This window comes from Tinamus guttatus, unplaced genomic scaffold (assembly GCF_059628265.1).
Source record: "Tinamus guttatus ecotype Peru unplaced genomic scaffold, ASM5962826v1 Tinamus_guttatus_pri_ptg000547l, whole genome shotgun sequence".
Taxonomy (NCBI): domain Eukaryota; kingdom Metazoa; phylum Chordata; class Aves; order Tinamiformes; family Tinamidae; genus Tinamus; species Tinamus guttatus.
Window position 1 is genome coordinate 69,384 of NW_028289081.1, and position 26,038 is coordinate 95,421.

A 26,038-nucleotide genomic window follows, 5' to 3' on the forward strand; every position below is an offset into this window, starting at 1 on the left:
ATATGCTGTTTTTCTCATCAGTTTGTGAAGAAAAGATTTTTTTTTTTTTTTTTTTTAGACCTGCAAAAACTTTCAGTTTCCATTTTTTTATGTCATTTTGCTTTTTTTTTTTTTTTTTTTTTTTTTTTTTTTGTCAGTTTCGTTGTGGGATATCCGGATTTTGGCTGTGACTATAATGTTTCACTTTTTCTCCTATTTCAGAATAACCTCACCTGAACAAGGCACAGGAGATGCTGAAGGAGCTGAAGTTCGGTTGCTCGTCTCTGGCAATACGAATGGTAAGTTGGTCAATCAAAATGATGAAATTGCACCAGATTGGAGTAAATGGTGTCAGTGAAATTCCTCATTCTCTATCATGAGTGGGGATAGGATTAATGCCATGGAAATGCCAAGGAATTTTGGAAATTAATTTTAAATGAGGGATAGGATCCTATTGTAGGCATGGATCTTCCTTTTGTACTGTTTTTACCTGTCCTCCCAGCACTCCTGCCTTCATGACTGTTCACACACATGCTCACAAGTGCTCACCCGCTCCTCCTCTCTTTAATTGATAGTCCCAGCTCTGTAATTTTAATAAGCAACAAAATTTCATCATCGTCACTGGAAGAAGGGAGACTTTTTTTTTTGGTTTTGTGGCCATCTGATAGAGGGTCATGTGTTTGTGCAGTAGAGGTGGCCTATGGCCAAATACTGAACATTTTTTAGAGTAGCAATTCTCAGACTTTTATTCGCATATAAAGCCTATTATACTAAATCTATTCCTAGATTCATTCTTCCCAGATGTTCCCATCTTTTGAGTAATATATCATCACAGTGAAGTACTCTTATAATGTATTACACTAATACATTGTTCGAAGGACACCACTGATGATAAATTTCTTAAATGATGGTGCTGTCTAGGGATAATGACTCTAAGAGCAAATGCAAGGTAATGTAGTGATCTTTTTTTTTTTTCTTTTCTTTTTTTTTTTTTTTTGCCTGGTTCCAGAAAGAATATGGAGACATCTTAAAGCCATTTTCATATGGGGGAAATGTTAAAATATGCAATATTTCAAGCGCTATTTAACAAGCACTTGAACAATAGCAGCATTGATGATAAAGGTTCTACATTTAAAACCAGCCCCTTTATTCTGTTGTCTTTTAGCTGCATTTTAGATGAAATTTTGTCAGATTCTGTTGTTAAATTCCTATTACGAAGTGTTTTAAGATGGGATTTTTTTACATGATCAGTTAAAAGGTACATTTAATTTTCATTATGAAGAGTCTTTCCTATGGCTTTATTTTTAAAACTTCTTTCTCGTCTTTCAACAGGCCAAATTTTTAGGATGTTTGTTCATATGATCAGAGCCAGGAAGATTTTATTAATTGGCAAGCTTAAAGGTTACAATATCCTTGCTATGGCAGAAGAATTGTCAGACGATGGGAAAATCTTTGCATGTGCAGAAGGGCCCTGTCTTGGAGTGAACAGCCAAGAAGCATTTGGTTATTCTTCAGATGGTAAAAAGATTAGCATGCGAGCAGGACCAATAGCAGACACTTTAGAGGTAAACTCATTTCGAAGGTGGACTTAGGTGCTCCTGATTACTGTTTCTGGCAGGTATATTTTATCCTATTTTTTGCGCACAAAATGCTGGATGATAATCCTATTTTGCTTGCAAAAGTAAACAAAAGCTTGGACTAGGGTTACTTCTTACTAAAGGTAATATATGATGGGAGAGCTTTGTCACACAAGATAGTTTCACTCCTTCATGACTAAAATACCAAAGCTTTTGACAAGAGGAATCCAAAGCCCTATGTGCAGGGTCATGTATTTAATGGAAGAGTTTCAGTTACATTGGGTGGGGGCTGGGTCAGGGCCTCTAATGCCAAAAATAGCAAACTGGAAAGTTGTGTGTGTGCCCTTGTGGGCCAGCCCCTGCAAAGGATTGCTTGTTCCCACTGGTGACAAGATTGGGGAAAATCTTTCAATTTAATGCACAAAGTATGCAATTTAATGGCAGTCTGTCACTATTTTTTCTGCTGATATTACCTCATGGAATTAGATCGTAGGCTTCCCTTTCCAAAGCAATACGCTGAATTTCAGATGTGCAAATGCTCTAGCCAGATTAGTTTTGTTCTGACTAGTGACTTTGTTCCAAGGAGGAGAGAAGTTTGTAGCTGGCAGCAGCTGGAGAAGTTGAACTTTCAATTCCACTTTATGGATCTCTATGCTGCTACCGCAGGTCCAGCGCTCTAACAGCTGATATCCATGATAGGTTCATTATACGCATAGCCATTCTATTATTAATGCAAACCAATTTGATCCGATTCCATTTTCAATTTGGAAGTGTCAGTGTGAGCTTGATTGTAACTTTATTTGCATTAACGGGTACCATATTTGCTTCTAAAATGAGATGGCTGGGAGCTTTCCGACCTCTGGCTTTCCTGACCTCCAAGTTTGATAAGAAGGAAACAAAGAGCTTTGGCAAGTGTATGAATAAGCGAAATGTTACAGATCACCTGCAATGTGCAGCATTTAAAATCCCAGCTCCCTGCAGTGAGTGTGAAATTAATTGAATTGCTGTTGCTCTCTAGTGCCCATTCTGTGCAACTGACTTACTGTGACTGAATTAAAATATCTAGAGGCAGGCAGAGTACATGCTGTGTAGAGATTAAAGAAGGGAGCTAAGACATGAAAACTAAATCCTTAAAACAGAATGTTGCAATTGATTTTATATCCTCCGACTGCAAAGCGAGGGCATATCCTGACCCTGCTTCTGCAGGTACTAGGGCCTTCGAACATTGAAATGCTTGTGTTTGGCAGCGGAGATCCTTACAGCCTATGAAAGGATGACAGAAATTTTGTAGTGAGCTCAAACGCTCAGATATTCCTAGGTCAGTGAGCCTATTTATATGCTCAAAAATAAGCAAATGCGGAAGTGTTATGGTTGGTGCTCTCGGGACACTTGCAATAACAGGCAGTGACTTTGGATGGCTACTTACGAACATGTCTGGGTGGCCTCTCTGGTGAGTCTTGTTTGAAGCCGTTTGCTCTTCCCTGGCATGCTGAAGAGTGTGACAAGATGCAGAGAGATCTGGAAGAAGCCCTGGTACCATCTGCCTGTACCATCTAGAGTATCTGCAGTGCTGGTTTTCTCTCCTGTCCCACTAGCATAGGTGGAGGACCGAGAGGGCTGCCCAGGGCTTCATAAGCACTCTTTGAACATATGGCTCTTTGGCGATGGCTGTGCAGTTTTCCTAAATTTTGCTTCCAAACTGAGGGGAATAGGGAAGGTTTTCTGCCCTCCTTCTCAAGCCTTGGCAGCAGTGCCAACTCACAGAAGCAGCCTTGGCGCACTGACTCCTTCAACACACCAAAGGTTGTGTAATCCATGGCATTTCTTGGCAGGGAAGAGCCCTTTCTGCTGCATGAAATGGTCATGTCCATAGGTGTAAAGCTGTCCTTGTGCAGCAGCAACCTGCCAGGTGCTGCAGGATGGGGCTTCTCCCAAGGCTGCAGAACAGCAGCTGCCAAGCTAAGATGGGTCTCCCTTCCCAACCAAAGCACATTGCTCGCATACACATGCCTCTGTGCCCCATGACTTCAGTAGTTTTGATATAACCTTGTGCAACACAGAGCAAGGGCACCGTTTCCTTGGGTTCAAGGTACCCTTCAGAGCTTAAACCATTTGCTTTCAGTGGGAATTAGCTCCCTTTCAAATCCATGCTTTGCCACAGTGTTTAAAATCATTTCCTAAGAAGCTCCTTAAGTCTAAACTCCTCTCAGTTGTGCTCTGCCTGAATAACTGGCTTTGCCCAGCCTCAGCTGTTGCTGGTAGCCCTGATCCTGCACAAAGTCCCCCCTTTAATTCCCAGTGGACTTTTGGTTGAACAATGGATGCAGGATTGAGCCCAGTGGGAATGCAAACTGCGGGGAAATTATTCATATTCGCGATTCCGATCCTTCCATTTAAAAATGGAAAATGCTGCACGAAAAAAAATAACCCCATGTTTGCAGCAGATTCGGCTGATTGCAGGGCATTGTATAAGCATGTAGGGGGTTTCTTTTTTCTTTTTTTCCCTCCTTTTAGCAGACAGACTAGGTGAAGAGGTTGAGTTGCAGATCTCATTTCTCCTGTTTTGCTGCTTGTGAAGTCTGCCAACAGAATCCACCTTGACAAAGTCAAGGACTCTGCGTTTAATGTTGAACTGAGTGAATAAATTATGCATGAAATTGTGTCGGAGTCTCTAGTGTGCAGAATTGCTCCTTTTGATATGAAAGGTTAATTCAAAAAGGAGTCCAAAATAGCTGGAAATTGTGGGGATAAGTGGATAGTATTCACTGTTGTGAGCTGTTATTACTAGAAATTGCATTCCCTCTCTAGCTTCCCTAGAGATTTAGCTTTGCTGGTGAATATAAACTGTACTCAATAGAATAGCATTTAGGAGCAACAAGAGTGTATGTCCACATACAGTAAAATATTCTAATGGTGTTTAAAAGGAAGCTGTACTTTTTCATGTATTCTGTGCACCCTAAGGATGGATTGCGATTACATTTAGGTCAAGAACAAGACATAGGAAAGGTAATAAGTTCTGAGTACATCTTTATTACAAATATGCTGACTCTGTGATCCATTTCAAAGCAAGTGGACAGTCAGCTACTGTGATTCAGTTTGTATGTGCCTTTTGAGAGAGTGTTGTTGCTGAGGAGGACTATGCTCAAGTTTTCTTTGTGCTTTGGCAGAAACTTCATTCGTGTTTTTATTCAGGATGTCCTCTGCCCGGTCTTTTGGTGCAGCCATCAACAGTGTTGCTATGCTCTTTCTCAAGCTCTTTTTTGGTGCATCTCCTCTAGTAACTGCAGTGCTATATTTTTTGATCCAAAAGGAAGTTGGTGACTCATTATAAGTGAAAACATTAATTTTAGCCAAGTTTGCTCTGAATTAAGACAGTTCTTGTTGCCATCTGTTACCATCTATAATGCCTCTGTAGCAAGGAGCAGGGATTTCACTGTAAACATTCAGGAAATTAGTTTCAACAGGATATTTTGCAGGCAGATTATTTTGAATCTCAGCTTTCCCCACAGTTGGAGACGTTTGGGCTCTGCTTCTCTCCTAGTAAAGGACCAGGCATTTTGACATGCTGTGACATCCTGGGTTGGGCCAAGTCCAGTCTGCTCAATCACACCAAGAACAGAAGGGGGTCAAGCCCTTCTCTCACCCTTTTTACCCATTTTTTGAGGCATAGCAGTGAGTTATGTTAGCCTGTTCCCTCCATCACTGCACCAATGTTTCCAACACTCAGTTTGCAACCAGAATTACCAGCAGGGTAACTGCTGGAAAAAAATGGTCTTAAGAAATTTCAGGTTTCCTTTTACCAGTCAGATGCTGTTTCCAACTAAACACGCACAAAGTAACAGCAATCCTAAAGCTGCAAAACTTGTATGACGGCAGGGTCCCAATACGAGTTGCAAGGGAGTGATTCTGGCCTCTCTGTATAGATGTCTAGTACTGTTTTAGCTGCCCTTAGGTATGTGAGATTTCCATATGCAGCTGGTGGATATGAAATAGGACCCACGGAGCTGCATGTGTAAGCCAGGTGGTGTATACCTTATGGTATTTAAAATGACCCTGTAGACCATTCAGGCATCTGAATCCCACCCCTGGAGCCTCATGGCAGCTGTCAATGTCTCATGAAACTCTACAAAACACAAGGAAAGTAATCAGGGTGGGATACTTCAAAGCCCTTGACTTAGAGGAAATGAAAGGCACCCAAGTGACCTTCATGCTTGGCCATTGAGGACTTGATAAATTGGCTGAAGAGAAATGCCTTCCAAAAAGAAGCCTTGCACACACACACATGGTGGAAAGGCAAAATGCACGACACCGGTGCTGTCCTGGGCTGAATGTTATTTTATTAACAGGTGGTTTATCTGTAACAGGAGATAGATAAGAAGTAGAGAAACTGTCAACAGGTAGACAGTGTGTAGAGAGGACTGAAAGGAGAAGTCCAACTAATATCCAAAGAGTTACACAACCCCATATGGACCTAATGAAGCCGATGCACAAAGTGAGATTCTTTTTCATTAGGGAGCCATACCATGGAGCAGTAGGAACATATGTTCAGAGATGGCCACATCTGCTTCTGAACATCTACCCCTCACCTCCTCCACCCGGGAAGGTTATAAGTCAGAAAGTAGTGATAAGTCATGGTAATTAGTTGAAATTGCCTTTGGCTCCTAGCTCTGGAGAATGAGACTTCTCATATCCCTTTCTTAGCAGTTTTCTCCTAGCTTCCCTGTTCTGTCCCTTCATGAGCTATCTGAACTTGATAGAGTGCTTGAGCACCAATGTGGTATAAGATGCTTTTGCACAGTAGCAGAAATGTTCCTGTTGCCTTCCACAAATGCAGCCCAAGAAGGAGCCATGATAAAATTTTCTTGCTGCTCATGAAATGAAAAGTTGAATCTCAGGAAAAGAAGCATCCCAGTTTTTGTTACATTTATTGCAAACCAGCATAGATTTGGCCTTAATGTCTCTTTTCATTATGCTATCATCTCAAAAAGTGTCATAAATGCAGACTAATGAATGCAGAGCTCATGTGCTGTCATTTGTAGTTAGGCATGTTTGTCCAAGCGCTCAGGCATGCTTAATTTCCTAACCACTAGCAAACCCACAATGAAGCCGGTTTTCACAGTAGAGCAGAACATGAACTTCTGTATCCCCCTTCCTCTTAAATGCATGTTCCCTGCTTTAGAACGGCTTCTGAAATCTCTCTTTGGGAGGTATGAACCTCAGTTCTGAAAACAAATTATTTTTGTTCATATTTTGCTGCTATTTGTTATTGATGTTTTCTCTTACACATCTCAGGGGATCACTCATTGTACAAAACGTCTCCAAACACAAAAGAAATCTGGACGCAAGAAGTGTTAGAAGTTGTAGTAGAAGCAGTGAGCTTTGGGAAAAGTAATTGTTTCTCTTTTCACTCGAAATGCCAAGTCTTGAAAGCATTTGTGCTTGCCCAAGATAGGTGGATGACCTGTTGTTTCACTGAAACACACACAGATGCAGTTAAATAGTCCCAGATGGAATCTGAAATATTCCATAGCAGTCTCTTGGGCAGCGAGTGCATTAACTGCCACAGGAGAAGGCTGTAAAGGCTCCCATCTGGTCATCCATCAACACTTTTATACATTATCATCAGCAGCCTGCTTGGAGGAAAAGGTGTGCCACATTTCTGAAAATCCAATTAGATGATAGCAGCCAGTTCTCTTTTATCCTCTCTGTTGCTGAGCCATCCAAAGCATTTTTTTTTTTAGATTAAGAAACACCATTTTCTTTCACAGGAGCTGTGCTGCTTTATCTCTATTGTGACCTGTTCTTTTATGTGCTTTATAATTCTATTATTAATTGGGATTTCAACCATTCTCCTGCAACTGAAGCGCGACTCACTAGTTTGCAATTCCTAGGATCAGCCTTATGCCTTTATTTCCTAGAGATTCGTGCAGCAATCGCTACTCTGAATTTGTTGATCATTACTCTTTTCAAAAAAGAAATCTTCTTGAAGAATTGAATGTATGTCCTTCCCCTTGCCTTGATGGTTCAATTCCGTTTGGTTCTAGATGCGCAGGTGTCTCTGCTGGGTCTCTGAATACCACAAATGGGGTAAATGATCCACTTTCATATCCAGGCTCCTCTTTGAGAGACCCTGAGATTTGGGCACAATCATTGCTGAAGAACTCTTTCTAAAGCACAGTAAGCTCCTAAGATCTCAAGAAGTAATTCTAGGGATCTTTCTTACTTTTTTTAAAAGTGGCTTCTTCTGATTTGAGTTTTTGTAAAAGAAATGGTTTAATGGCCAAGACATTCAAATTGCAGGTAAATGATTAGCATTTTTTCCAACATCTTTTTTTTTTTTTTTTCCAGGAATTGCATGCTGAGGATGAGCACTTTGATATAATTTTTATTGATGCTGATCAAAGGAATGCTGTTAACTACTACAGCTTTGTCATGGATAACCACTTGCTGAGAATGGATGGGGTGATCTTTGTGGAGAATACACTCATAAAAGGACAAGTCTACCTGGAGAACATATCTGATGAAAATGTACTAGCTGTCAGAAAATTAAATACAGTGATTAATTCAGATCCTCGTGTTCAGCAGGTGAGTGCAATGCAATTGGCTACGGTGCCAGTGGTACTCTAAGTACCCATGGATTTTGCAAAGTATCCTTTAAAATTTTTCTTTTGTTGGCACTATTGTCCAGGGTACATAATTCCCCTTACTTGAGCTCTAAGCATGACCTGCTAGATTCAGGAAAGGTCTCTACTTTCCTGAGGCATGGGAGTGCAAGGCTCATGTCCAGTAGCTTTTGATTCATCCCTCATAGGAAAGCACACAGTCTCTAAGGTTCCTCCTGTGATTTTGTGTTTGTTCTATATATAATCAATGCAACTATAAGTCAGAAACAACACCTTTCAGCTATAGCAGAAGGAAACACAAATGACATAACTTTCTGTGGCCTGAATTTTACTGCTAGGCACTAATGCATGAAAACAGTATGTTTTTCCATATGTAATTCTTAATTAAATGATAACAGTGTTGAATCTCCAATACTGGCATGTTACCGGGCTTTCACTATAGTGTGATAATTGAATCATAGATTGGGAGGTGGAATTCACAGGCAGGTGCAGGAAAAATGTCCTAGCACATGCTGAAGAACATAGAAGTGTTACTGTTATTGTTTGCTAAACTCCAAGAATGAGACCAGAGTATCTTCATGGCAGCATTAGCCAGAAAGTGGCAACCCAATGCACCAGAAATCCTAGAAGCTGACATATATTTAGAAAACCAAGAAACAAACTTTCATTTTTTCCTGGCATTAGTGGGACCAGTGAGTTTGAAACAGGAATATGAACAAATATAGATGCCTGACATTTTGGGCCTGGAAGGAGTTTCAGCCAAATAATAGGAGCAGAAGAAAAACTACCATGGTCTAAGGAAGGACTCCAATTAGCAGTGGAGGAATTTGGATGAGCCATCAAGTAAAAAAATCAAATGAAGAGCCTGTGTATGTATGTATTATGTTTCCAGGTTATTTTACCTGTGCGAAGTGGACTGAGCATCATTCGAAGGAGCCCTGCACCTCCAGATATAGTGATTGGATCTAAGGTCTGTATTTCCTTTCTGTGAATATGTCTGCTAAACTTTGACTCTGCTGAGGACAATAAAAAAAAACAGTGTCTGGACTTGGTGCGGAAGGTCCAAATTCATCCTCTGTTGTTGTGTGGTCTGATGCAGCACGGACTTGCGAGCTTCAGGATGACCGAAATTATCCTCATTAGTCCAGACTAATAAATACTGATTCTCTGCAAAGGCTTTGAGCACAGTCCTAGCTGGAGTCTTTGCCTGGTGCTCTCAGGGACTTTTCATATCAAGGTAGGGCAGGTGGCAGAACCTGGATCCATCTGCATCAAATCAGCATGATGTTTCTGAAGCAATGCTGCTTTTGTTCGAAGTCAAGCCGTGACGCCTTTCTGTGTGACGCTCATGGAGCAGAGTATTACTATATCCAGACAGGCCACTGCAGCAACTGCTTATCAGTGCTAACACTGGAAAAATGCTTTCATTATCGTGAATGCTTTCTTTTGCTTGCCTTGGACAGCTTTATAGTAGAGGTATGTAATATACTGTTTCTCTCCCTATAGATGAGACCACACAGTTGAGGAAAAGCCAAGCTGAGCTTGGGAAGCAGAGTATGGGGCTATAGACTAGCCACAAGAGGCTCCAAACTTCTCTGGATGGCTTTATCTTTTTAAAAGTGTCTATTTTGGATTTCCGTACATAGTGGAAGACAAATTCTTAAACAGTGGGAGACTCTACTTATACCAACGTGCAAGAGTTTGGTTTCTATGGGCTTCATGTACTCAAAGCTTTAGATTTCACCTGTCCTGGGGAAAGGTGCTGCTTTTATCTTTTTTCGATAGGAACCCTGTTCCCTGCAATAGACATACTCCAGTGAGAGGGAATTCCCATGTAGAATTCTAATGGTCCAAGCCTCTAAAGCCAGACCCAAACTTTTTGAGTGTTTTTCTGTTTCTGAGTGTTCTCAAAGCTGCACCCACTGGTAATTCCTGGCATTTTGAAACCAATACTATAGACATCTTGTATTTTCCATTTTGATTCCATTTGGGGGGAAATGATGTATGGCAGCTGATCAGATGACAGCTTGGTTTAAGTTATTGGCTGCTATCTTTATTTGCGCACCAGCCTTGTGAAGATATTTTGATTGCACTCAGCTTGAGCCAAATCCTGCCTTTGGAAGCTTGCTCCTAGCCTCCCTGTCTTCCTGGAGCCAGCCGAACTCAAGGGCAGGATTTGGCCTGCAGGGCGAAATAGGTAGTTATTTCTAAATTGTTCAGGATCTGCAAGATTTTACTAGTTGTCTTCTGAGATGAAGTATCTGGTGCCTCTCCGAGAGAGGTCAATGGAAGCTAGGTCAGGAGTACCTTCTGTTAATGCTCATGGAAGTGGAGTATTCAGCGACTCTCCCCAAATCGTAGCTGTTTTGCTCCATTGCATTCCACTTTGCCACTGTTAAGAGTAATATTGATGGGGGATGAGGATGCTTTTCAGCCTGAATTAATCTTGGTTTTTTTGCATTAAATAATGAGTCAAAAGAATACGGCTCCCTGTGCATGCCACCCCCTCTTCTTCACAGGCATAAACTTTAAGGGATATTGTGTTATTGAAATGTGTACCTTATTTTATATATGTGTATATGTTTTTGTTTTAGAAAGAAGTAGTGAAGGATGATGTCTTCTGGGGTTATAACAGGCGTCGCATCCTTGATCGACTGCGGTTGGATGGGAAGGCGGCCTACGTGACAGGAGGAGGGCAAGGAATTGGAAGAGCCTTTGCACATGCATTGGGGGAAGCTGGTGCTAAAGTAGCTGTTGTGGATCTGGTCCTTGCAAAGGCAGAAGCTGTGGCATATGAACTGAGCCTTAAAGGTAAGCTGTGCATTGATCTGCAGGTTGCTAATGTACATGAACAAGTGATGAATGTTGTAAGTGTTCGGCTGATCTCCTACCTCAAAACTTGATCCTTTCTCCTTGCTGCAATTATCTTTCAGCAAGATCTGATAGAGAATAAGTCAGAGCAAAGGATTTCCAAATAGCAAATACATGCCATGGTCACAGAGCATCTTTTGATGTTTGTGTTGCCTCAGCAAACAGTCACTGATATTGCATCATCTGCTAGTGTTATGTAGCATATGAACTCAATCAGAGAGCCAAATTGATCTAAATAAAATTTCTTGCAAAGAGTGCTCGAAAGAAACACAGCATGCAATGAGCCATGACTGATGAGGACAGGAGAGGGCTAGCTCTTGTAAATAAATCCTGTATATATACATATATATACATATATATATATATGTATGGAAAAGGAGGTGTCCCTCAGAGGAGATTATGCAGCAGCCAGGGCACTCGGGACTTTTTACCATGATAAGTGACCACTGCCAGTGCTGGTGCAGCTGATGGAGAATCAGTGACAGTCCCTCCTGTAAACTGTAAAGGAACTAGTGTTTTATGGGGATGCTTCCTAACCTTTTCTGGGAGTCAGGAACATTTAAACACTGTGCTCCCAAACTGAGGTAGACGAAATCATTTTTGAAAGCCTTGTCCATAGTTCTTTCAAGTATTCATGCAAGGTCAGATATAGGAACAAAATAGTAATAGATATTACAAAATCCCAGATAAGAAGTAAAAACCTCTACAAGATGTTTCGATTTTAGCAGTAAAACCACAAAATGTAACATAAAATTGAATTTCCCCCAAGAGTCATGCTAAATTGCAACTGTAAAGGGAAAAAAAGAAAACTGGAAATATAATTTTAATGAGAAAAGAAAGGAAGTGTTACTCATATAATAATCTCTCTCATGAGATTACAATTAACCCTACTAGTGCGATACCTCATTGCCACTAAAGATGGATCTCTATCCGGGAAATTTTCAAGTTTCCATTTGGATGTGGTATTTGTCTACCACGGTTACAGAAAGGGACTGCAGGAGTAGTGGTGCAGACCTGCAGTCTGCTGGTGCAGACCTGGAGTTTCCTCTCTGCCCAAGCCAGTGCCAGACTTTTCCTGTTGAAGTCCATGTTCTCCAGCAAAGCCATCCCCTGCTCACTTATTTCTATTGCCTCAATTGGTTTCCAGGCTAAGAGGTAAGGAATGTTCAGTTCTGGTTTTGGTACCATTTGAAGCCTCCTCAGAAAATATTTTAAAAAAATTAAAAATCTCAATCCATACAATCCCACTTCCGGTAAACGCTGTGAGACACTTTGTACTGAATATTAGTCTAATTAGTAAAAGCTTTATTGGGCTGATCCCCAATAATGACCAAGAACAGAGTGTCTTCAACTCTTATTACAAATTCTTGAGTCATCCAGTTCCTCCTTCCCTGAAGCTTTTCATTTTCTTATTCACTGAAGCCATATGGTCTTGGCACACAATAGCTGTGCCCTACAAGTTAACTTGCCTTTTGGACATTTTTTACAGTTAGATCCTGCATATCAAGTAGAGCTATTCAGAAAGAAATGGGCTACTTGAAAGAGCCATGAGACGATGGATGCCAGTAGTCTATTAGAAAGCTAACTTAACTTTTCTCCAGGGCATTTTCAGTAGGAGCTTGATCATCCATTCTTCAATGGATGTCCTATATTTCCGCTTCTTTGGTGGGCTGCAAGCCCTGAGGAGATGGGGTGGTTACAAAATGCAGTCGTAAGGGTCACGAGGCATTGCAAATATTATTGCAGTCCAAAAGAAAGAAAAATCTCACTTCTCAGTCTTTTCACATCCTTATTCTTCAAGGTCAAATATTCTCCGTCTCCCTGACCAGTGCGGCTGGCCAGGGCACATCTACTCCACCTCTTGACAGGTTTTTTTGAGGCTTCAAATTTATTGTCATTCCTCACTGGAACAAAACCCAAACTTTGAAATGCTTTAGTGAAAGGAAATCATATCCAAATGCCCAATTTTTTGGAAAGGATCTGAAAAGGTCAGGTTTTCAATCTCTTTCTCTGCAGAGGTAACCGGAGTGACTAGTGGACCTCAGAAGCCTTCTCTTGGAAACTTTTGTTGAAATCGATATGTTTCCATGAAATATTTTGTCTTCAAAGAAGTAATGTAGTCTTTTGGAAATGCAGTCTGATGAAAAGGCTCAGTTGCCTTTACTCTCGAAAAAAGCGTGTAGGTAAATTAAAGCAATCATTGTAGTATTAATACGTATTTTTTCCACCTATAGTAATTACAAAGGAGCTGTGATTTCAGTCCTCCTCCCTCCTGCCACCCCCCCACCCTGCCTCTTTGGGTTGTGAATCATCTCTTACTCAAAATTGGAAATACAGTGTTATTGGTTATTCCTATCCTTATACTTTTTTTCAAAACATTTTAGGTAGCTTTCTTAAACCCACTTTGCTTCCTATACCAAAGAGTGCTTTCTTGTCCTTTGAGATAGAGCCATCATTTCATGATGAGTTTTAAAGATCAGAAGCCTTGTGATCTCAGCTTTATCTTTGTTAGACAGCTCGGGGGTATCTCCCTTGACCACAGGGGTCTTTGTTTTTAGAATCCTAAGTGAATAATACCTTTTTCAGTGGCAGCTAATAGATCCTGACAGAAGAACCAAAAATGATGAAACATAACCAAAAAATCCTAAGGGTTGCCTTTCACTCTCTTTAGGGGGAGTTACTGCCTTTACCTTGAGGGGAAATTTATTCTGGTGGGATTTTTAAAATGGGCATGCTCACTGCAAACTATGCAAATGTCTTGTCTGCAATGTCACCTGTCATCTTCTTGTCCACGTGCTATTTATTATTTCATATTGAGGGACCATTGAGAGAACTGTCTCCAGAGAGGGGGCCTCGTGTCAAGGGGCCATGCAGATTTGTGCTGCAGAAGGGCAGACCCTTCTCCTTGCTCCTCTCCTACACAAAGCTCCTGGGTCCCTCTCTTGCCCCTTTTTCTTCCCAGTCTGCTTCCACGAGCATTGCAAAACTACCCTGAAGACCAAAAAACGATCCTGAAGACAGAGTCCTGCCACGTGCAGCAGCAGGGTATTGCCTTGGATTTGTTACCTCTGAGTGATGCTAGTGATTTAAAGCTATTTTTCCAAAGTTTATTCTTCGATTCTTTTTAGCATATGGTTTGGAAGGACTGTGGAGAGACACCTTTTTTTTTTTTTTTTTTTTTTTTTTTTCCTGTTTCAGACTGTGGGGATATCAGCTGAATTGATTAAGGTCAAGTGGGGCTCTGGTTTTGAAGCCAGAGTGCCTTCACTGCTTCTTTGCTAGATACTCACACGCAGCGCCTTTTGTCTTGTTTTTATGAACTGTTGTGTAAGATGAAGCCATAAATGGGGTGATAGTTGGAGGGCAGGTGAAGAGCCTCATTCAGTTACCATTAGTTACATGCCTGCAACCATTTTGTCTGTAAATTGAATAAGAAAAATTGCAGCAGCTCCCTGTGTCTACATGTCTTGATAACAATTAGGAGGAGCTACAAGGACTGTCTGGCTTTTCTTATTCTTTCAAAATATTTTTAGCATAACCTGTGATAAAATAAGAATGCTTGTTTTTCAGCAAAAATGTGCAGTCATTTCTACAGGTTGCTGCATTGTTTTTTTGCCCTTTTTGCTGCTGTGGGAAGCAAGGAAGTCCCTGCATGACTTAAGGCCAGAAGGGACCATTAGTCCCCCAGGCTGGTGTGAGGAGACCAGACCAGCAACACCTTGTATCATGCACTCTGATGTGCTACAGAAGGCAACGGACATCAAGAGGAGCTTCTCTATCTAGAAGTTTCTTTCCTGTTATTTTTCCAAATACATTAGACTTCTATTGCTCTGCATTGCTTCCATGAAAGCCTGCATCTCAAAAGCTTCAGTCTGGGAGAAGTTCTTCTCCCAAGGAAGGTTCAAGGCCAGTTTTTCACCCTCCTCCCCACCTTTAATTAGAATGATATGAAAGAAGGCTAAGTGGAGAATAACATTTCCATTTAAATAGAAGTAAGCCCAAAATCTTCTTATATTACTCTGAATGCCAAAAGTGTGTAAGTCTGGGTAACTCCAAGCAGCTCTGAAGGAGAGGAAAGTTTTCACAAGTATTTACTTCACAGAATCATAGAATCATTAAGGTTGGAAGGAACTTTTAGAAATCATTTAGTCCAACCCCCCTGCACATGCAGGGTCACCTAGAGCACGTGGCACAGGGCTGCATCCAAGAGTGTTTTAAATGTCTCTAGAGAAGGGGATTCCATAACCTCTCTTGACAACCTGTTTTTTCTTAAGTTCCTGCAGAACTTTTGGTGCTTCAGTTTGTGGCCATTTCCTTCGCACTAGAACAAGTGCAAGAGTCCTTTCCTTTATCCAGTTGACAAACCAATGCCCATGATGGTCTTTACTGCCCTCAGTGTCTGGCCAACTGCTGGAATTACTCCTGTAGTGGGAAGCTGCAGTTGAAGCTTTGGACAGAAGATGGTGCAGTGTTCAAAGGTTCGTCCTTGTGCACCGTCAAACTCCCCTTGCAGGTGCTGGCTTTATGTTAGCCTCCAATAGGCAAAGCTCACATCAGTTAGTAACTTAAAAAAAAAAAAAAGTAGTAAATGTACTAGAATAAGATACACAATTTGCTACTATTTGTGGAGCTATGAATTAAGGTGGCATATAAATAAATATATTTTTATATATATAAATGTGTATATATGTGTGTAAATACGTGTGAACCAATAAAGAATGATATATATACACGTGTGTGTGAATCATTGAAGAACTATAAAATAGACCATGATTTCTTTTCTCTGTGAATTTCTGTACCCAATTAATCAATTGTGTTTTAATGCAGGGATCAAAAGCATTGCCCTTGCAGCAGATGTAAGCAAACCTGAGGATGTGCAAAGGGTTGTGGACACCATTGTAGCTCGCTGGGGCACAATCCATATCGCATGCAACAATGCTGGAATCAACATGAATTCTGCAAGCGAAGACACTTCGCTAGAGGAATGGGACAAAACTTTTAATGTTAACTTGCGAGGATTATTTTTGTGCTGTCAAGTAAGTGTGACACTTGTTTTTACACAAGTTCAACTGTTTTCTAAGCATTTACCAAGATTTAATAATAGTCACACAAGAAAATCCTAGTTTTGGTGGAGTTAAGGAGAGATTAGCTCTTTATAAGCTACAGATTTTAATCAATGATTTCAAAAGTAACTGATAATTATTGATTGCCCAAACTCAGACATTTCGGATTGGCTGGAGTTTTAAAGGATGAGTATTCAATGTTTCTCGAGAAGCAGAAATCTTTAGGGGGCCATTCCCACCATTAGCATTTTTTTTGAAAAATGTTTCCAACCCCAAGGAAGGACTGAAATGGCAATGGAATTTTTTTCCTGCATCAGCCATTTTTATACCAAGTTTTTATATCAAGTGCTTAAAAAAAAAAAAAAAAAGTGTTCGCACATAAACTCTTCTGAAAAGTGAAGACTAATTTATTATCATGTCATTATTAGCACAATCACAAAAAGGGTCACTGGTCTTTCCTTTAATTTCTGTCACAGGCTGCAGGCCGCATTATGCTGAATCAAGGATATGGGAAGATAATTAACACAGCATCTATGGCAAGTTTAATAGGTGAGTGATGAGAGCTAACAGTTGTGCTTCAGAATCCATATTTTAATTACTACCGATGCCATTTGAATCAATTAAACCTGTATTGGGAAGGAGTAAATCACTGACATTTTGTATTAGAGGAAATGTACTACAAAATTTTTATTGATATCATTTTTCAACATTTATCCGTCCTCGATGTTTTAGAGCACTTATTACTTTTTATATAAAAGGCGGAGGCCTCTTGGCGCCTCGGAGCGCCTGGCCAAGGTGCTGCTGCACTCCCTCCTGTTTGGGGGCAATATAGGAAAGTCTGCCCTTGTCATGCAAAAAAGGGCCCCAAAACTTCTGTTTTGGTCCTGCCCCGAGGTTTCCTTGTGGCATCGCTGCCAACAGGTGCCTGCAGCAAGGCTGCTGAATCAGCAGCGCCGTCGAAAGCACCAATAAGCCATTGCAGCATATGGAGCGAAATCCCTGCTGCTGAGCTAATCTGGAAGGCAGCTACATGCTGGTGAGCTGAGGCCCGTGCAGCAAAAATTGATCAATTACACAAATTAAGCATAGCCCTTTAGGAATTTATTTTATTGGTCTGGACATCTGTTGCAGTATTGTCCAAATCCAAAAATCAAATGGTGCCTCGGGTTGCCAAGTTAGGCAAGAAAATCTAGTAGCTATAAAAGTACAACTGAAAACCCCTGTATTAATATCATGTCCATCTGCTGAATGTTACATAAATATGCGGTCTTTTATTTTCCTTGGGAATAACATTTATTTTTACTGTGCCCAGTTTGACATTCTCTGACATTCTGCTCAGTTTATTACCCAGTAACTTTAAATGTTTCTTCAAAAAAAGAAATGCATTTATAATGTTGTTGTTAATCTTTTTTCAAGTGTCCGTACCAGCTGTTTTACTGACGGCTCAACGCAGGCGCCATCCCTCCACCCAGCTTTGTGGAGTTACAAAACGGCCCAAACACAAGTAATTTGAAGGAAGAATGTAGTGCATTAAATTTGCCCGTGCCTGGTGCTGTGCTGTGCACAGCAGGGCTCTGCTGTAGCCCACACCGGTGTAATAAAGCAGAATTTATGGGGAGGTATTCCAAGCTGGAGAAACAGCTATGGAGCACTGGAAATTTGCCCCAGTGGAGAGCTGCTGGCCGGGAATGCTGCTGCTAGAGGGGCATTTTTCCTGGGCCCGCGGGATGGGAGCCCAGCGGGATGCTCCATTCCGGTGATCCTGGGACAGACACCCCCAAGAGCACTGGAGCATCAGCATGGGCAGCTCCCCTGGGCACGGTCCAGCTGGGAGCTGAGGCAGGGATGCGTTTACCTCCTGAACCTGTTTCCATCTTTGCATGGGGAAACTCTAGTAGTTATAAAACTACAACTGCAAACCACGATGTTCATATCATGTCCATCTGCTGAATGTTAAATAAATATGTTGGTTGGTTGGTTATTTAAGTATGTTGGCCAACTGGCATAGTATGAAATGTTTCTAGAAATAGTTAGGGGATATTTTTTTTTCCCTTTGGTAGGTTGAGTCCTTCCTGAGAGAGGCAGGAAAAAGAGGAGTCTCTTAGCAGGAGAGAGAGATTTGTTTGTGATTTCTCAGATACGCTGCTCCAAATCAGCTTTAATTAATTGAAGATAAGCTGCCTATATTTTGCATATGTGCATTTTGATTCTGATATTTGGCTGGAACGATTCCAGGCGCGCGCTACTGCTGCGGCGATGAGACGGCTGCGGCTCTGTGTGGTTTGTACAGGTGTAACTCAGATCTCTCGTTTTCACTGTGAATATCTTTAGCTGTAAGTGCTCTGGTCTCCCATATCTGCTCTCATTAACATGACACAGCTGCTTCAAGGTCAGGCTAGGAGCCTCATGCACCATGGCAAAAACCTCGTGTCAGGTGTTTAAAATGTAATGCAGATGATGCTGGCAGCATTTGTGTCTGCTCTCCTTCCCTCCCTTTCCAGGACCCTTGCAAACTCCTTTAGTTTTTGTAATGCTTCTGGAGATGTGACTTTACTCAAAGCTTCCTATGCAAGTTCGGAGAGTTTGTTTTTCATCTTTCAGAGTGCAGCTGGAAGGATAGGGAGGAGGATGAGGCACTGGGTGCTCAGCAGCAACGGATTCTCCAGCCCTAGAGCTTCCAAACACCCTCTGGCTCCTTCTGGAGTCTTTACAGTTAAGAGGGGCCAAATAACTCAGGAGGTGAAAATTGCATCTTCTGAATTATTTTGCTTAGCTGTTTCTAAGAAGACTAAGACACTTCCATGGAGGGACTCCTGCAAATGCTGTTGGAGCACCCGCCTAGCAACGTCTTGACGCTTTCCCCAGCTGTGCTAGGAGGGCAAGGATGGCACCAAACTCTCATCCTCCTAGCAAATACTGAACGATTTATCACAAACAGACATATTTGGAAAGTTTAACAAAGAACTACTTTGGGGAGGTTGCAGGGTTAACTACCAAAGTTGTCCATAACGTGGAGCTGATGCAGAGCAATTAATCAAGAAACTGTGTTCCCCTCGCCTCGCAGAGCCCACGCAGAGCGTCACATCTGCGGGGTGACAGACACGCGCCGAGGGCAAGGCAGCCTTCCCGACAGGAATGAGGATCTTCAGGTGTTGAAGGGAAAAGCAGTGCAGAGGACGCCCTGGGAAACGTTCCCTTTGCAGCAAGCGCAAGGTCTCCCTGTCGGGCACATGCCAAGAAGCAGAAATACTTACTGTGGCCCCAGACCCAAACGCCCTTTCTGTGCCTTTGGGTACAGGGACACCCCCTGGGGACAAGTCCCCAGACAACTTCCCGGGAAGGCTGCAGGCAGCACTTGCAATGCTGTGGTGGGTGTTCTGGATCCAGGGGACACACGTTTGCTCACATCCACGCAAACACAGAGCAGATAATGTGATGTGTTTGCTTCAGATTGTGGCTAATTTAAAAATTAAGTAGAATAATTTGTTCCAGGGAGCTATATATAATATAATATGTTACATAAACCTGTTATGCATGCACATTATATTCTATTACATTATATTAGCATTATAATGTACATAAGTATCATGTATAAATGTGCATATATTATACACATAATATATGCACGCGTGCTGGCATGTGTATTTTATTTATTTATCTTATAAAGAAATATAAAGAAATATAAATAATATTACTTATAAAGAAATATATAATTAAATAATATTACTTATAAAGAAATATAAATTTGGAGCTTTTTAATTTCTATCTTTTCTTTTTCACCTTTTTTTTTTTCAGCTGCTCAGTTGCTGTGGCAAAAATATTAGATGAGAAAATAGAGATTTAGAGTTTTGTGATGTGGTAGGTGGCTAAATTCTTGTTGCTCCCTGACAATCTTTGAGGTAAATGGCAAATGCTTTGTTTTAGTATAGGGAACTGGCCACACAGCACTTGAGCTTCCAGGCATGTACTCATTTGTGGAGACTAAATAATTCTCTGTTTCTGATTCCCTCCTAGTTCCACATCCGCAAAAGCAGCTTGCCTACAACACCTCCAAAGCCGGGGTCGTAAAATTAACACAGACGTTAGGAACCGAATGGATTGACAGAGGAGTAAGAGTCAACTGCATTTCCCCGTAAGTAGAGCACAGTCTCATTTTGGAACTACAAAGAAAGCAAAATGTTCTAAAAAGCTCAAATGAGCAGTATCTTGGAAAATAAAGTTTCTAATTAGCAGGTGGATTGCATCCCTTTTTACGTTGTCTTTCCTTAACAAAGGTTTAAACGCTTTGAGCCGAGTGTGTTCTGTTGCTGTGTATACTCAGGGATTTAAGAAGAGGTTTTAGCATTTGATAATAGGTTTTCCAATAACATGAAGGGTAGTTTTTAGCATTTCTCTTCCAGATGAAATATTTCCTTAGTCTGTCCAAGCCTTCTGTGGTTAAAGAAAAGGCTTTTGACACTTAATAGACAATACTTCTTTCCCTTTTTAACTTGAGACAAATATATAGGCACTCTACAAGCCACGCTGTACTGCTGTAATTGAGATACGGCTCAGCTCTGACAATCACAGGAGTCCAGGTGTAATTTTGTAAATATATATGTATACGTTACAAATTACGTTTTCCTGATTTTGAGGAGAATCTGTGTTTTATTTTGTGGTATTAATTTGTGGGGCAAAGTTTTTGCCACATGCACCATTTCTCCCGCTGTGTCTCTCACACATGCACCACATGGGCATGTTATTAGGCAATTAACAGTGCGTGAGAGCACAGTGCAGAAGCCCAAGTGGAGAGCACTAATTTGAAGCAGTCACGTCCAGCACACCACTGGAGTCAATCAGAGTTAGCAACAAGAGCAGGATCCTATCCCGGGAGCTAAGCTGAAAGCTGTAATAATGAAGATATAATATACAGCAAATTAGGAAAAACAAATTACACATTTTAATCCACAAAGTCGAATAGTAATAATAACAAAAATTGCTAAACTCAATGGCCAGGGACTGTTTTTCCTCTCGCTCTGTTCTCCACTTCTTCATTCCTTGTAGTTATTTAATGCTAACTATAACAGTGACTCCTGCCTCTGCCCTATGTGATCCATAGGGTCTTTAAGTCATCTGACTTCTTGGTTGAGTTTTCCCCATGTCAAGGCTAAGAACTCAGCACTAGTGTTCACACAAGTAGGACTTTACATTGGCTTTTAGGAGCTGGTGTTGCTGAAGGGAATTGGTGCAGGAGTGCTGCATTCACAGCAACCATGGTTAGAAGGCACTTAGGTGAGAAATGATTGGGTGTTTTTAGGGGTAAATAAAATTTTAAAATGTGAAATGAATGATTAAAACTCATTGTGCTGTATAAGTTATAAACATATATTTGATGAAGTTATGTTTTGGGAGTCAGCGCATGGAGAAACAAAAGAAGAATACTTTCCAAGCCAAAATAACTGCCTTAACCTCCAGTTCTGAGCCCCAAATCCTACCAGAGGAAGTGGGATTTTTGCATGTGGATGAATAGCCTGACAGGACGCACAGAGGATGAAGGATTTTACTATTTTCAAGGGCCCCTCTTTCTATAGTGCTTCTGACTAATGCAGCTGGGATGCAGAGTGAGGGGTGGTGGGAAGCAGGCAGCTTTTTCCTGCCAGTAGTTCAAAGCTTTGGCCGAGGCTGCCGGGAGCTCTGCGGAGGGTTTCAAAGCAAGGAACTGGGCAGTGGCTGCACCGAAAGCGAACGCCGCCTCTTCCTTGCACTGATTAAATATTTACCCTGCGTGGGATGTGAACATGCATTTCAATCCCGCCCTGAATTAAAAAAATAAGAAGTGCAGGTCTGGGCCATCTTCAGGACTCCGCCAAGACCTTGAAGTCTTGCATCATGTCTCCAGAACAGGACAAGAACGTGTCTCGTCCTAGCATGGGGCATCTGCAGGGGATTTTGGGGGATTTTATGGAGTGCCCAGATGTAGATATAGGGCATAGTGGTACCTAAGAGTGATCCTGGATAAATAAAATACATAAAGCCCGCTGCTGCTTCAATGCTTTATGGCCCTCTCCATGTACTCCTCCCTCCGGCTGCAGATACTCCAGCCTGGCCTCGCACATTATTTCACCATGCAAACCTTTGGCCTTTTTTTTCCCTCTTCCTATCCGGTCACTTTTTATCAACTTAATTTTTTAATGAGTGCATAAAACTTATGCAGAGCGATGCATAAAAGTTATGAACGCGTAAATGTTACGGCAGAGCCCTTAGCACGATTTACTACGTTCCTGAAATCGAACCTGTGGGCTCCTCTTGCCAATAGGGTAAGCCATGTGCTACGGCCATTTCCCCGCTACAGCTCCATTTTTTTTTTTGGTTTAGTGTTTTCTGAGGGCCAAATGCTCTCCTGCTTATTATTGATGTGACACTTTAATCAGATTTCTATCAAATCTTGGCTGGGTTGCATTCCACTGTAGGTGCCCACCTTGCCCATCACCCTCGTAGATGGTTGTGCTGCTGATACCATGCAAAGTAAAAAGGGTAGTGGAGTCTTCCCTGAGGGACCTGGGTGCACCTGAAGGTGTCCCAATTAAGCAGCGCTTCTATCCCCATTAAGCAGCAGTCGTTGCTGGCGAGCGTCTTCGGACTTAAATCTAATTCCTTGGGAGATGTCCCAATTAAGTGGATCTCTTGATTAAACACTTCCTGATTAAGTGGAGTGTACTTAACTCATTCAAATTAATAACTCATCTGAAAGAAATCAAGTTACGCACAGATGGAATCTTTTTTTGCTCTCATTTGGGGATTGAGCGCACGTAACAATTCCAGTTAAGTATCTGGTAAGTGATATTTTTCCTAATGTGTGTCTCAAAGTGGAAATGTTTTAGGCAATTGTTTTTTTTTTTCCTAATGGCGCAAATTGTCCTGTATATCAATAATGAAATATTGATGCTCAGATCTAATGTTAAGGAACCAGCAGTTTGATATTACATTGACATGCAACAGAAAGTACTGATAGGCTCAGCACTGCATACGAGATGAGGTAGGGAATTAATGCATTGGCAGTTGTCTTTGCTGGAACTGGTTAGAAGCCAACTAAAATCTGCCTAAAAGGGTTCGACAACATTAAATTGCCCAACTTGGCACCGAAGCTTTCCCAGAAGATGTGTAGTATCAATGACATGCCTAATATTTATAGTGCCATCAGTATGTGTGTTTGCAACTTTTAAGTTTTGCGCTATATTTTTTTCCTCCTTTATAGAGCAAAAAAAAAAAAAAGTGAGGAAATTTATTGTTAGTCATCAATATTTTTATCACCTGAAGGAAAATTAAGGAAAGGTCCACCACCAGTATTGTCCTGTGATTTATAGACGACGTTTAGAACAAGGTTCAGGTTTCCAAATAGATGAAAAACAATCCTCTTTTTAGCAAAACCTATATTATTTCTACTTGTTGTTCTGGAAGAACACGTCATATTTCCTAATCCACGCTCCCCTTCGGATTAAAGCATATATGTAAAAAGATCACAGGATGGGTCTTATTCTGATCTCGGACAGCATAAAGCCAGAATGATTCTGCCAGTGATTTTGTAGGCATGGAGAAGGACATTTGAGAAAAAGTAGTCCAATGTATTTCACTTCTGCTGCTCAAAGCATGTGTGTCTCTGGCGGGGGAAAAAAAAGTGTGGGAGGGAAAACAGTTCTCAAGGAGTTTGGTCGAGTGAGGAAAAGAGCAGGAGGCTGTGCTTAGGGGAAAGAAGTGAACTGTCTGCAGACCTCTTCTAGAAAGCATTTGATTTCACTGCATTGCCAGAGAGCGAGCAAGCTGTGCCACTCAGTGTTCCTGCACTGCTTTGTTTTTTACTGATAATTACAATAAAAAATAAAGCTGATATTTAAATCCTGCCCGATTAGTGGAAACAGAAATGTTTGGGGGAAAGTCTGAATTAGCTCCGTTTTGTCCCACAGTCAATACAAGATTTCAGACTTCATTTAAAACAAAAGGTAAATCTCATACCCAGAATCCAGCATGCCTCAAAAAAAAAAAAAAAAAATCCTTGGAAGTATAAATTGGGATGCCGATGAAGTTTCAGAACAAAACGGGTATTTTTATACTTTGTTCATTTCATATTTATCACTAGCTTGTTTGCTAATTTTCATTTGCAAGAGGCAATTCTTCCAGCTAACTGGCTGCCTCAATGGGCCACTGATTTCTTTGAAGTGACAGTCTGTAAATATGCATAAAAAAGAGATGCAATTAGCGTGTGTGTGGTTCAGTGCAGCCTGATTTCATTGGCAAGTTTACCCACAGTGTTGATAAGCTACATTATCTAGAAAATTGGCCGCTGAAAAACAGCACCTCTGATTGCCAGCAAAGGTTCCAGATAACAGGGTGCTGAAGAGAAATATAATTGAGGTTGAATATGTTAACCAAGGTGTCACATGCTCCTTAGAAGCGCTAATTTATCAGCATGTTGGAATTTTTATTAACATTTGGAATGCATTTCTACCACACTAATGAAGTGGAATTGGCAGTTCAGGTTTTAGTTATTGTCATTTCTGAGAAGTTAAATGTAATTTCTCGTTAGACACAGTTATGTAAATATATTTGTTCAGGGGCTGCAAAAAATTATACATTTCACAAAATACAAATATGTTGTTAGGGAGGAGTATGACAGATCAGTCGTGGTTAAAGTCATAAAAGCCAGCCAAATGTTAGTCCTGTGCTGTGCTTTCGATAGCATCACTCATTTTTAGTGCACCTAAAGAAAGTGAACTTAGCAGATTCTTAATAAATGGTGCAGTCACTCACTTAGGCAAACCCAGTAAGACAGGTAAATGCGTTGTGACTTGTCGAGGTGTTTGTTTGCACTTTTTGCAGGGGTAACCTGGGGCTGTTAAAGGTGCTGGCTTTTGTTTTTGCTGCTTTATTGACACATGGGAAGTTTGGCAGTTTTCAGTGCGCAGTCATACTCAAACATGCTGTGTAATGTTGTTCTGTGAAGCATTGAAAAAGAGACTGGGAGAAGGAAGAGGTTCCCAAGCACAGCCACCAAAATGGTTCTTGTCGCGCTTGTTCCTGTGATGTGCTCATTTCCTCTGGGAAAGGGAAATTGGATAGTGCATTATCAACCTAAAAATAGGTTGAGGGTTGAAGTAGAGGTGCCCCTCTACTAAAGATAGAGGGGCACCTCTATATGCCAAGGGGTACCCAATATTTGGGTATTGACTTTAAGAGAAAACTTGTCTGTCTAGCAGTGGTGTAAGGCCATGCAAAAGGGGATCACTGCTCAAATTTGTGACTTTTAGCAGATACAGAAGAGCTCCAGCTTGGGGCTCTCCCTTCAGGTTATTTGTGGGATTTCTTTCCTAATTATCACTCCTCTAAGCACATAAACTAACATAAGATAAAACATGTGCCCTCTTCCTAGGGGGATCGTAGACACGCCGCTCATCCGCTCCAAGGACCTGGGGCCGTTGCTGCAGCGCTGGCTCGAGGACATCCCCGCTGGACGGCTGGCCCGGGCCACAGACCTGCAGGCTGCCGTGGTCTACCTGGCTGCTGAAGCCTCGGATTACATGACGGGCCACAACCTTGTCATCGAGGGTGGGCAGAGCCTGTGGTGAGAGTCATCACCACGCTTTTCTCCTCCAGAGGATCTCCAAAACCTTCTAGGCTTTTGGGAGTAGGTAGGAAAAGGTCTCAATAGCTAAGCTGAATTGCTTTAACTTCCCACCAGGTGCCCAGCATTTCCCAGCATGGTGATTGCTATCTGCTATATATAAAAAGGTATCATTGCATAATTCACTTTGGAAAAGTATTTAATAGAGTTTCTATGAGTTTATATATACCAATTTGGGCCCATGTGGATAAACGACAGGCTAATATGAAGTGGTTATTTTCTTCTTTCAGATGTTGCTTTGGAGACTCATATAAGGGAAAAAGAAAAAAA

The 26,038-nt window shown here is 41.3% G+C and overlaps 1 protein-coding gene across 1 annotated transcript; it reads left to right on the forward strand.

Annotated features, from left to right (window-relative positions):
• The first annotated feature begins 1,309 nt into the window (after window positions 1-1,309).
• On the forward strand, window positions 1,310-26,038 carry LOC104568936 (uncharacterized). The gene is made up of 8 exons (XM_088534332.1): window positions 1,310-1,544; window positions 7,905-8,141; window positions 9,072-9,149; window positions 10,774-10,990; window positions 15,878-16,086; window positions 16,590-16,662; window positions 20,128-20,245; window positions 25,517-26,038. The coding sequence occupies exons 1-8, from the start codon at window positions 1,326-1,328 to the stop codon at window positions 25,710-25,712; spliced, it is 1,347 nt and encodes a 448-aa protein (XP_088390458.1). The 5' UTR covers window positions 1,310-1,325; the 3' UTR covers window positions 25,713-26,038.

Excerpts from the sequence above, each read along its gene's own strand:
- LOC104568936 (XM_088534332.1), top strand. The coding sequence starts at position 1,326 with ATGTTTGTTCATATGATCAGAGCCAGGAAGATTTTATTAATTGGCAAG. Across the intron at positions 1,545-7,904 it reads CAATAGCAGACACTTTAGAG|GAATTGCATGCTGAGGATGA; the intron begins GTAAACTCATTT and ends TTTTTTTTCCAG. Across the intron at positions 20,246-25,516 it reads AGAGTCAACTGCATTTCCCC|GGGGATCGTAGACACGCCGC; the intron begins GTAAGTAGAGCA and ends CCCTCTTCCTAG.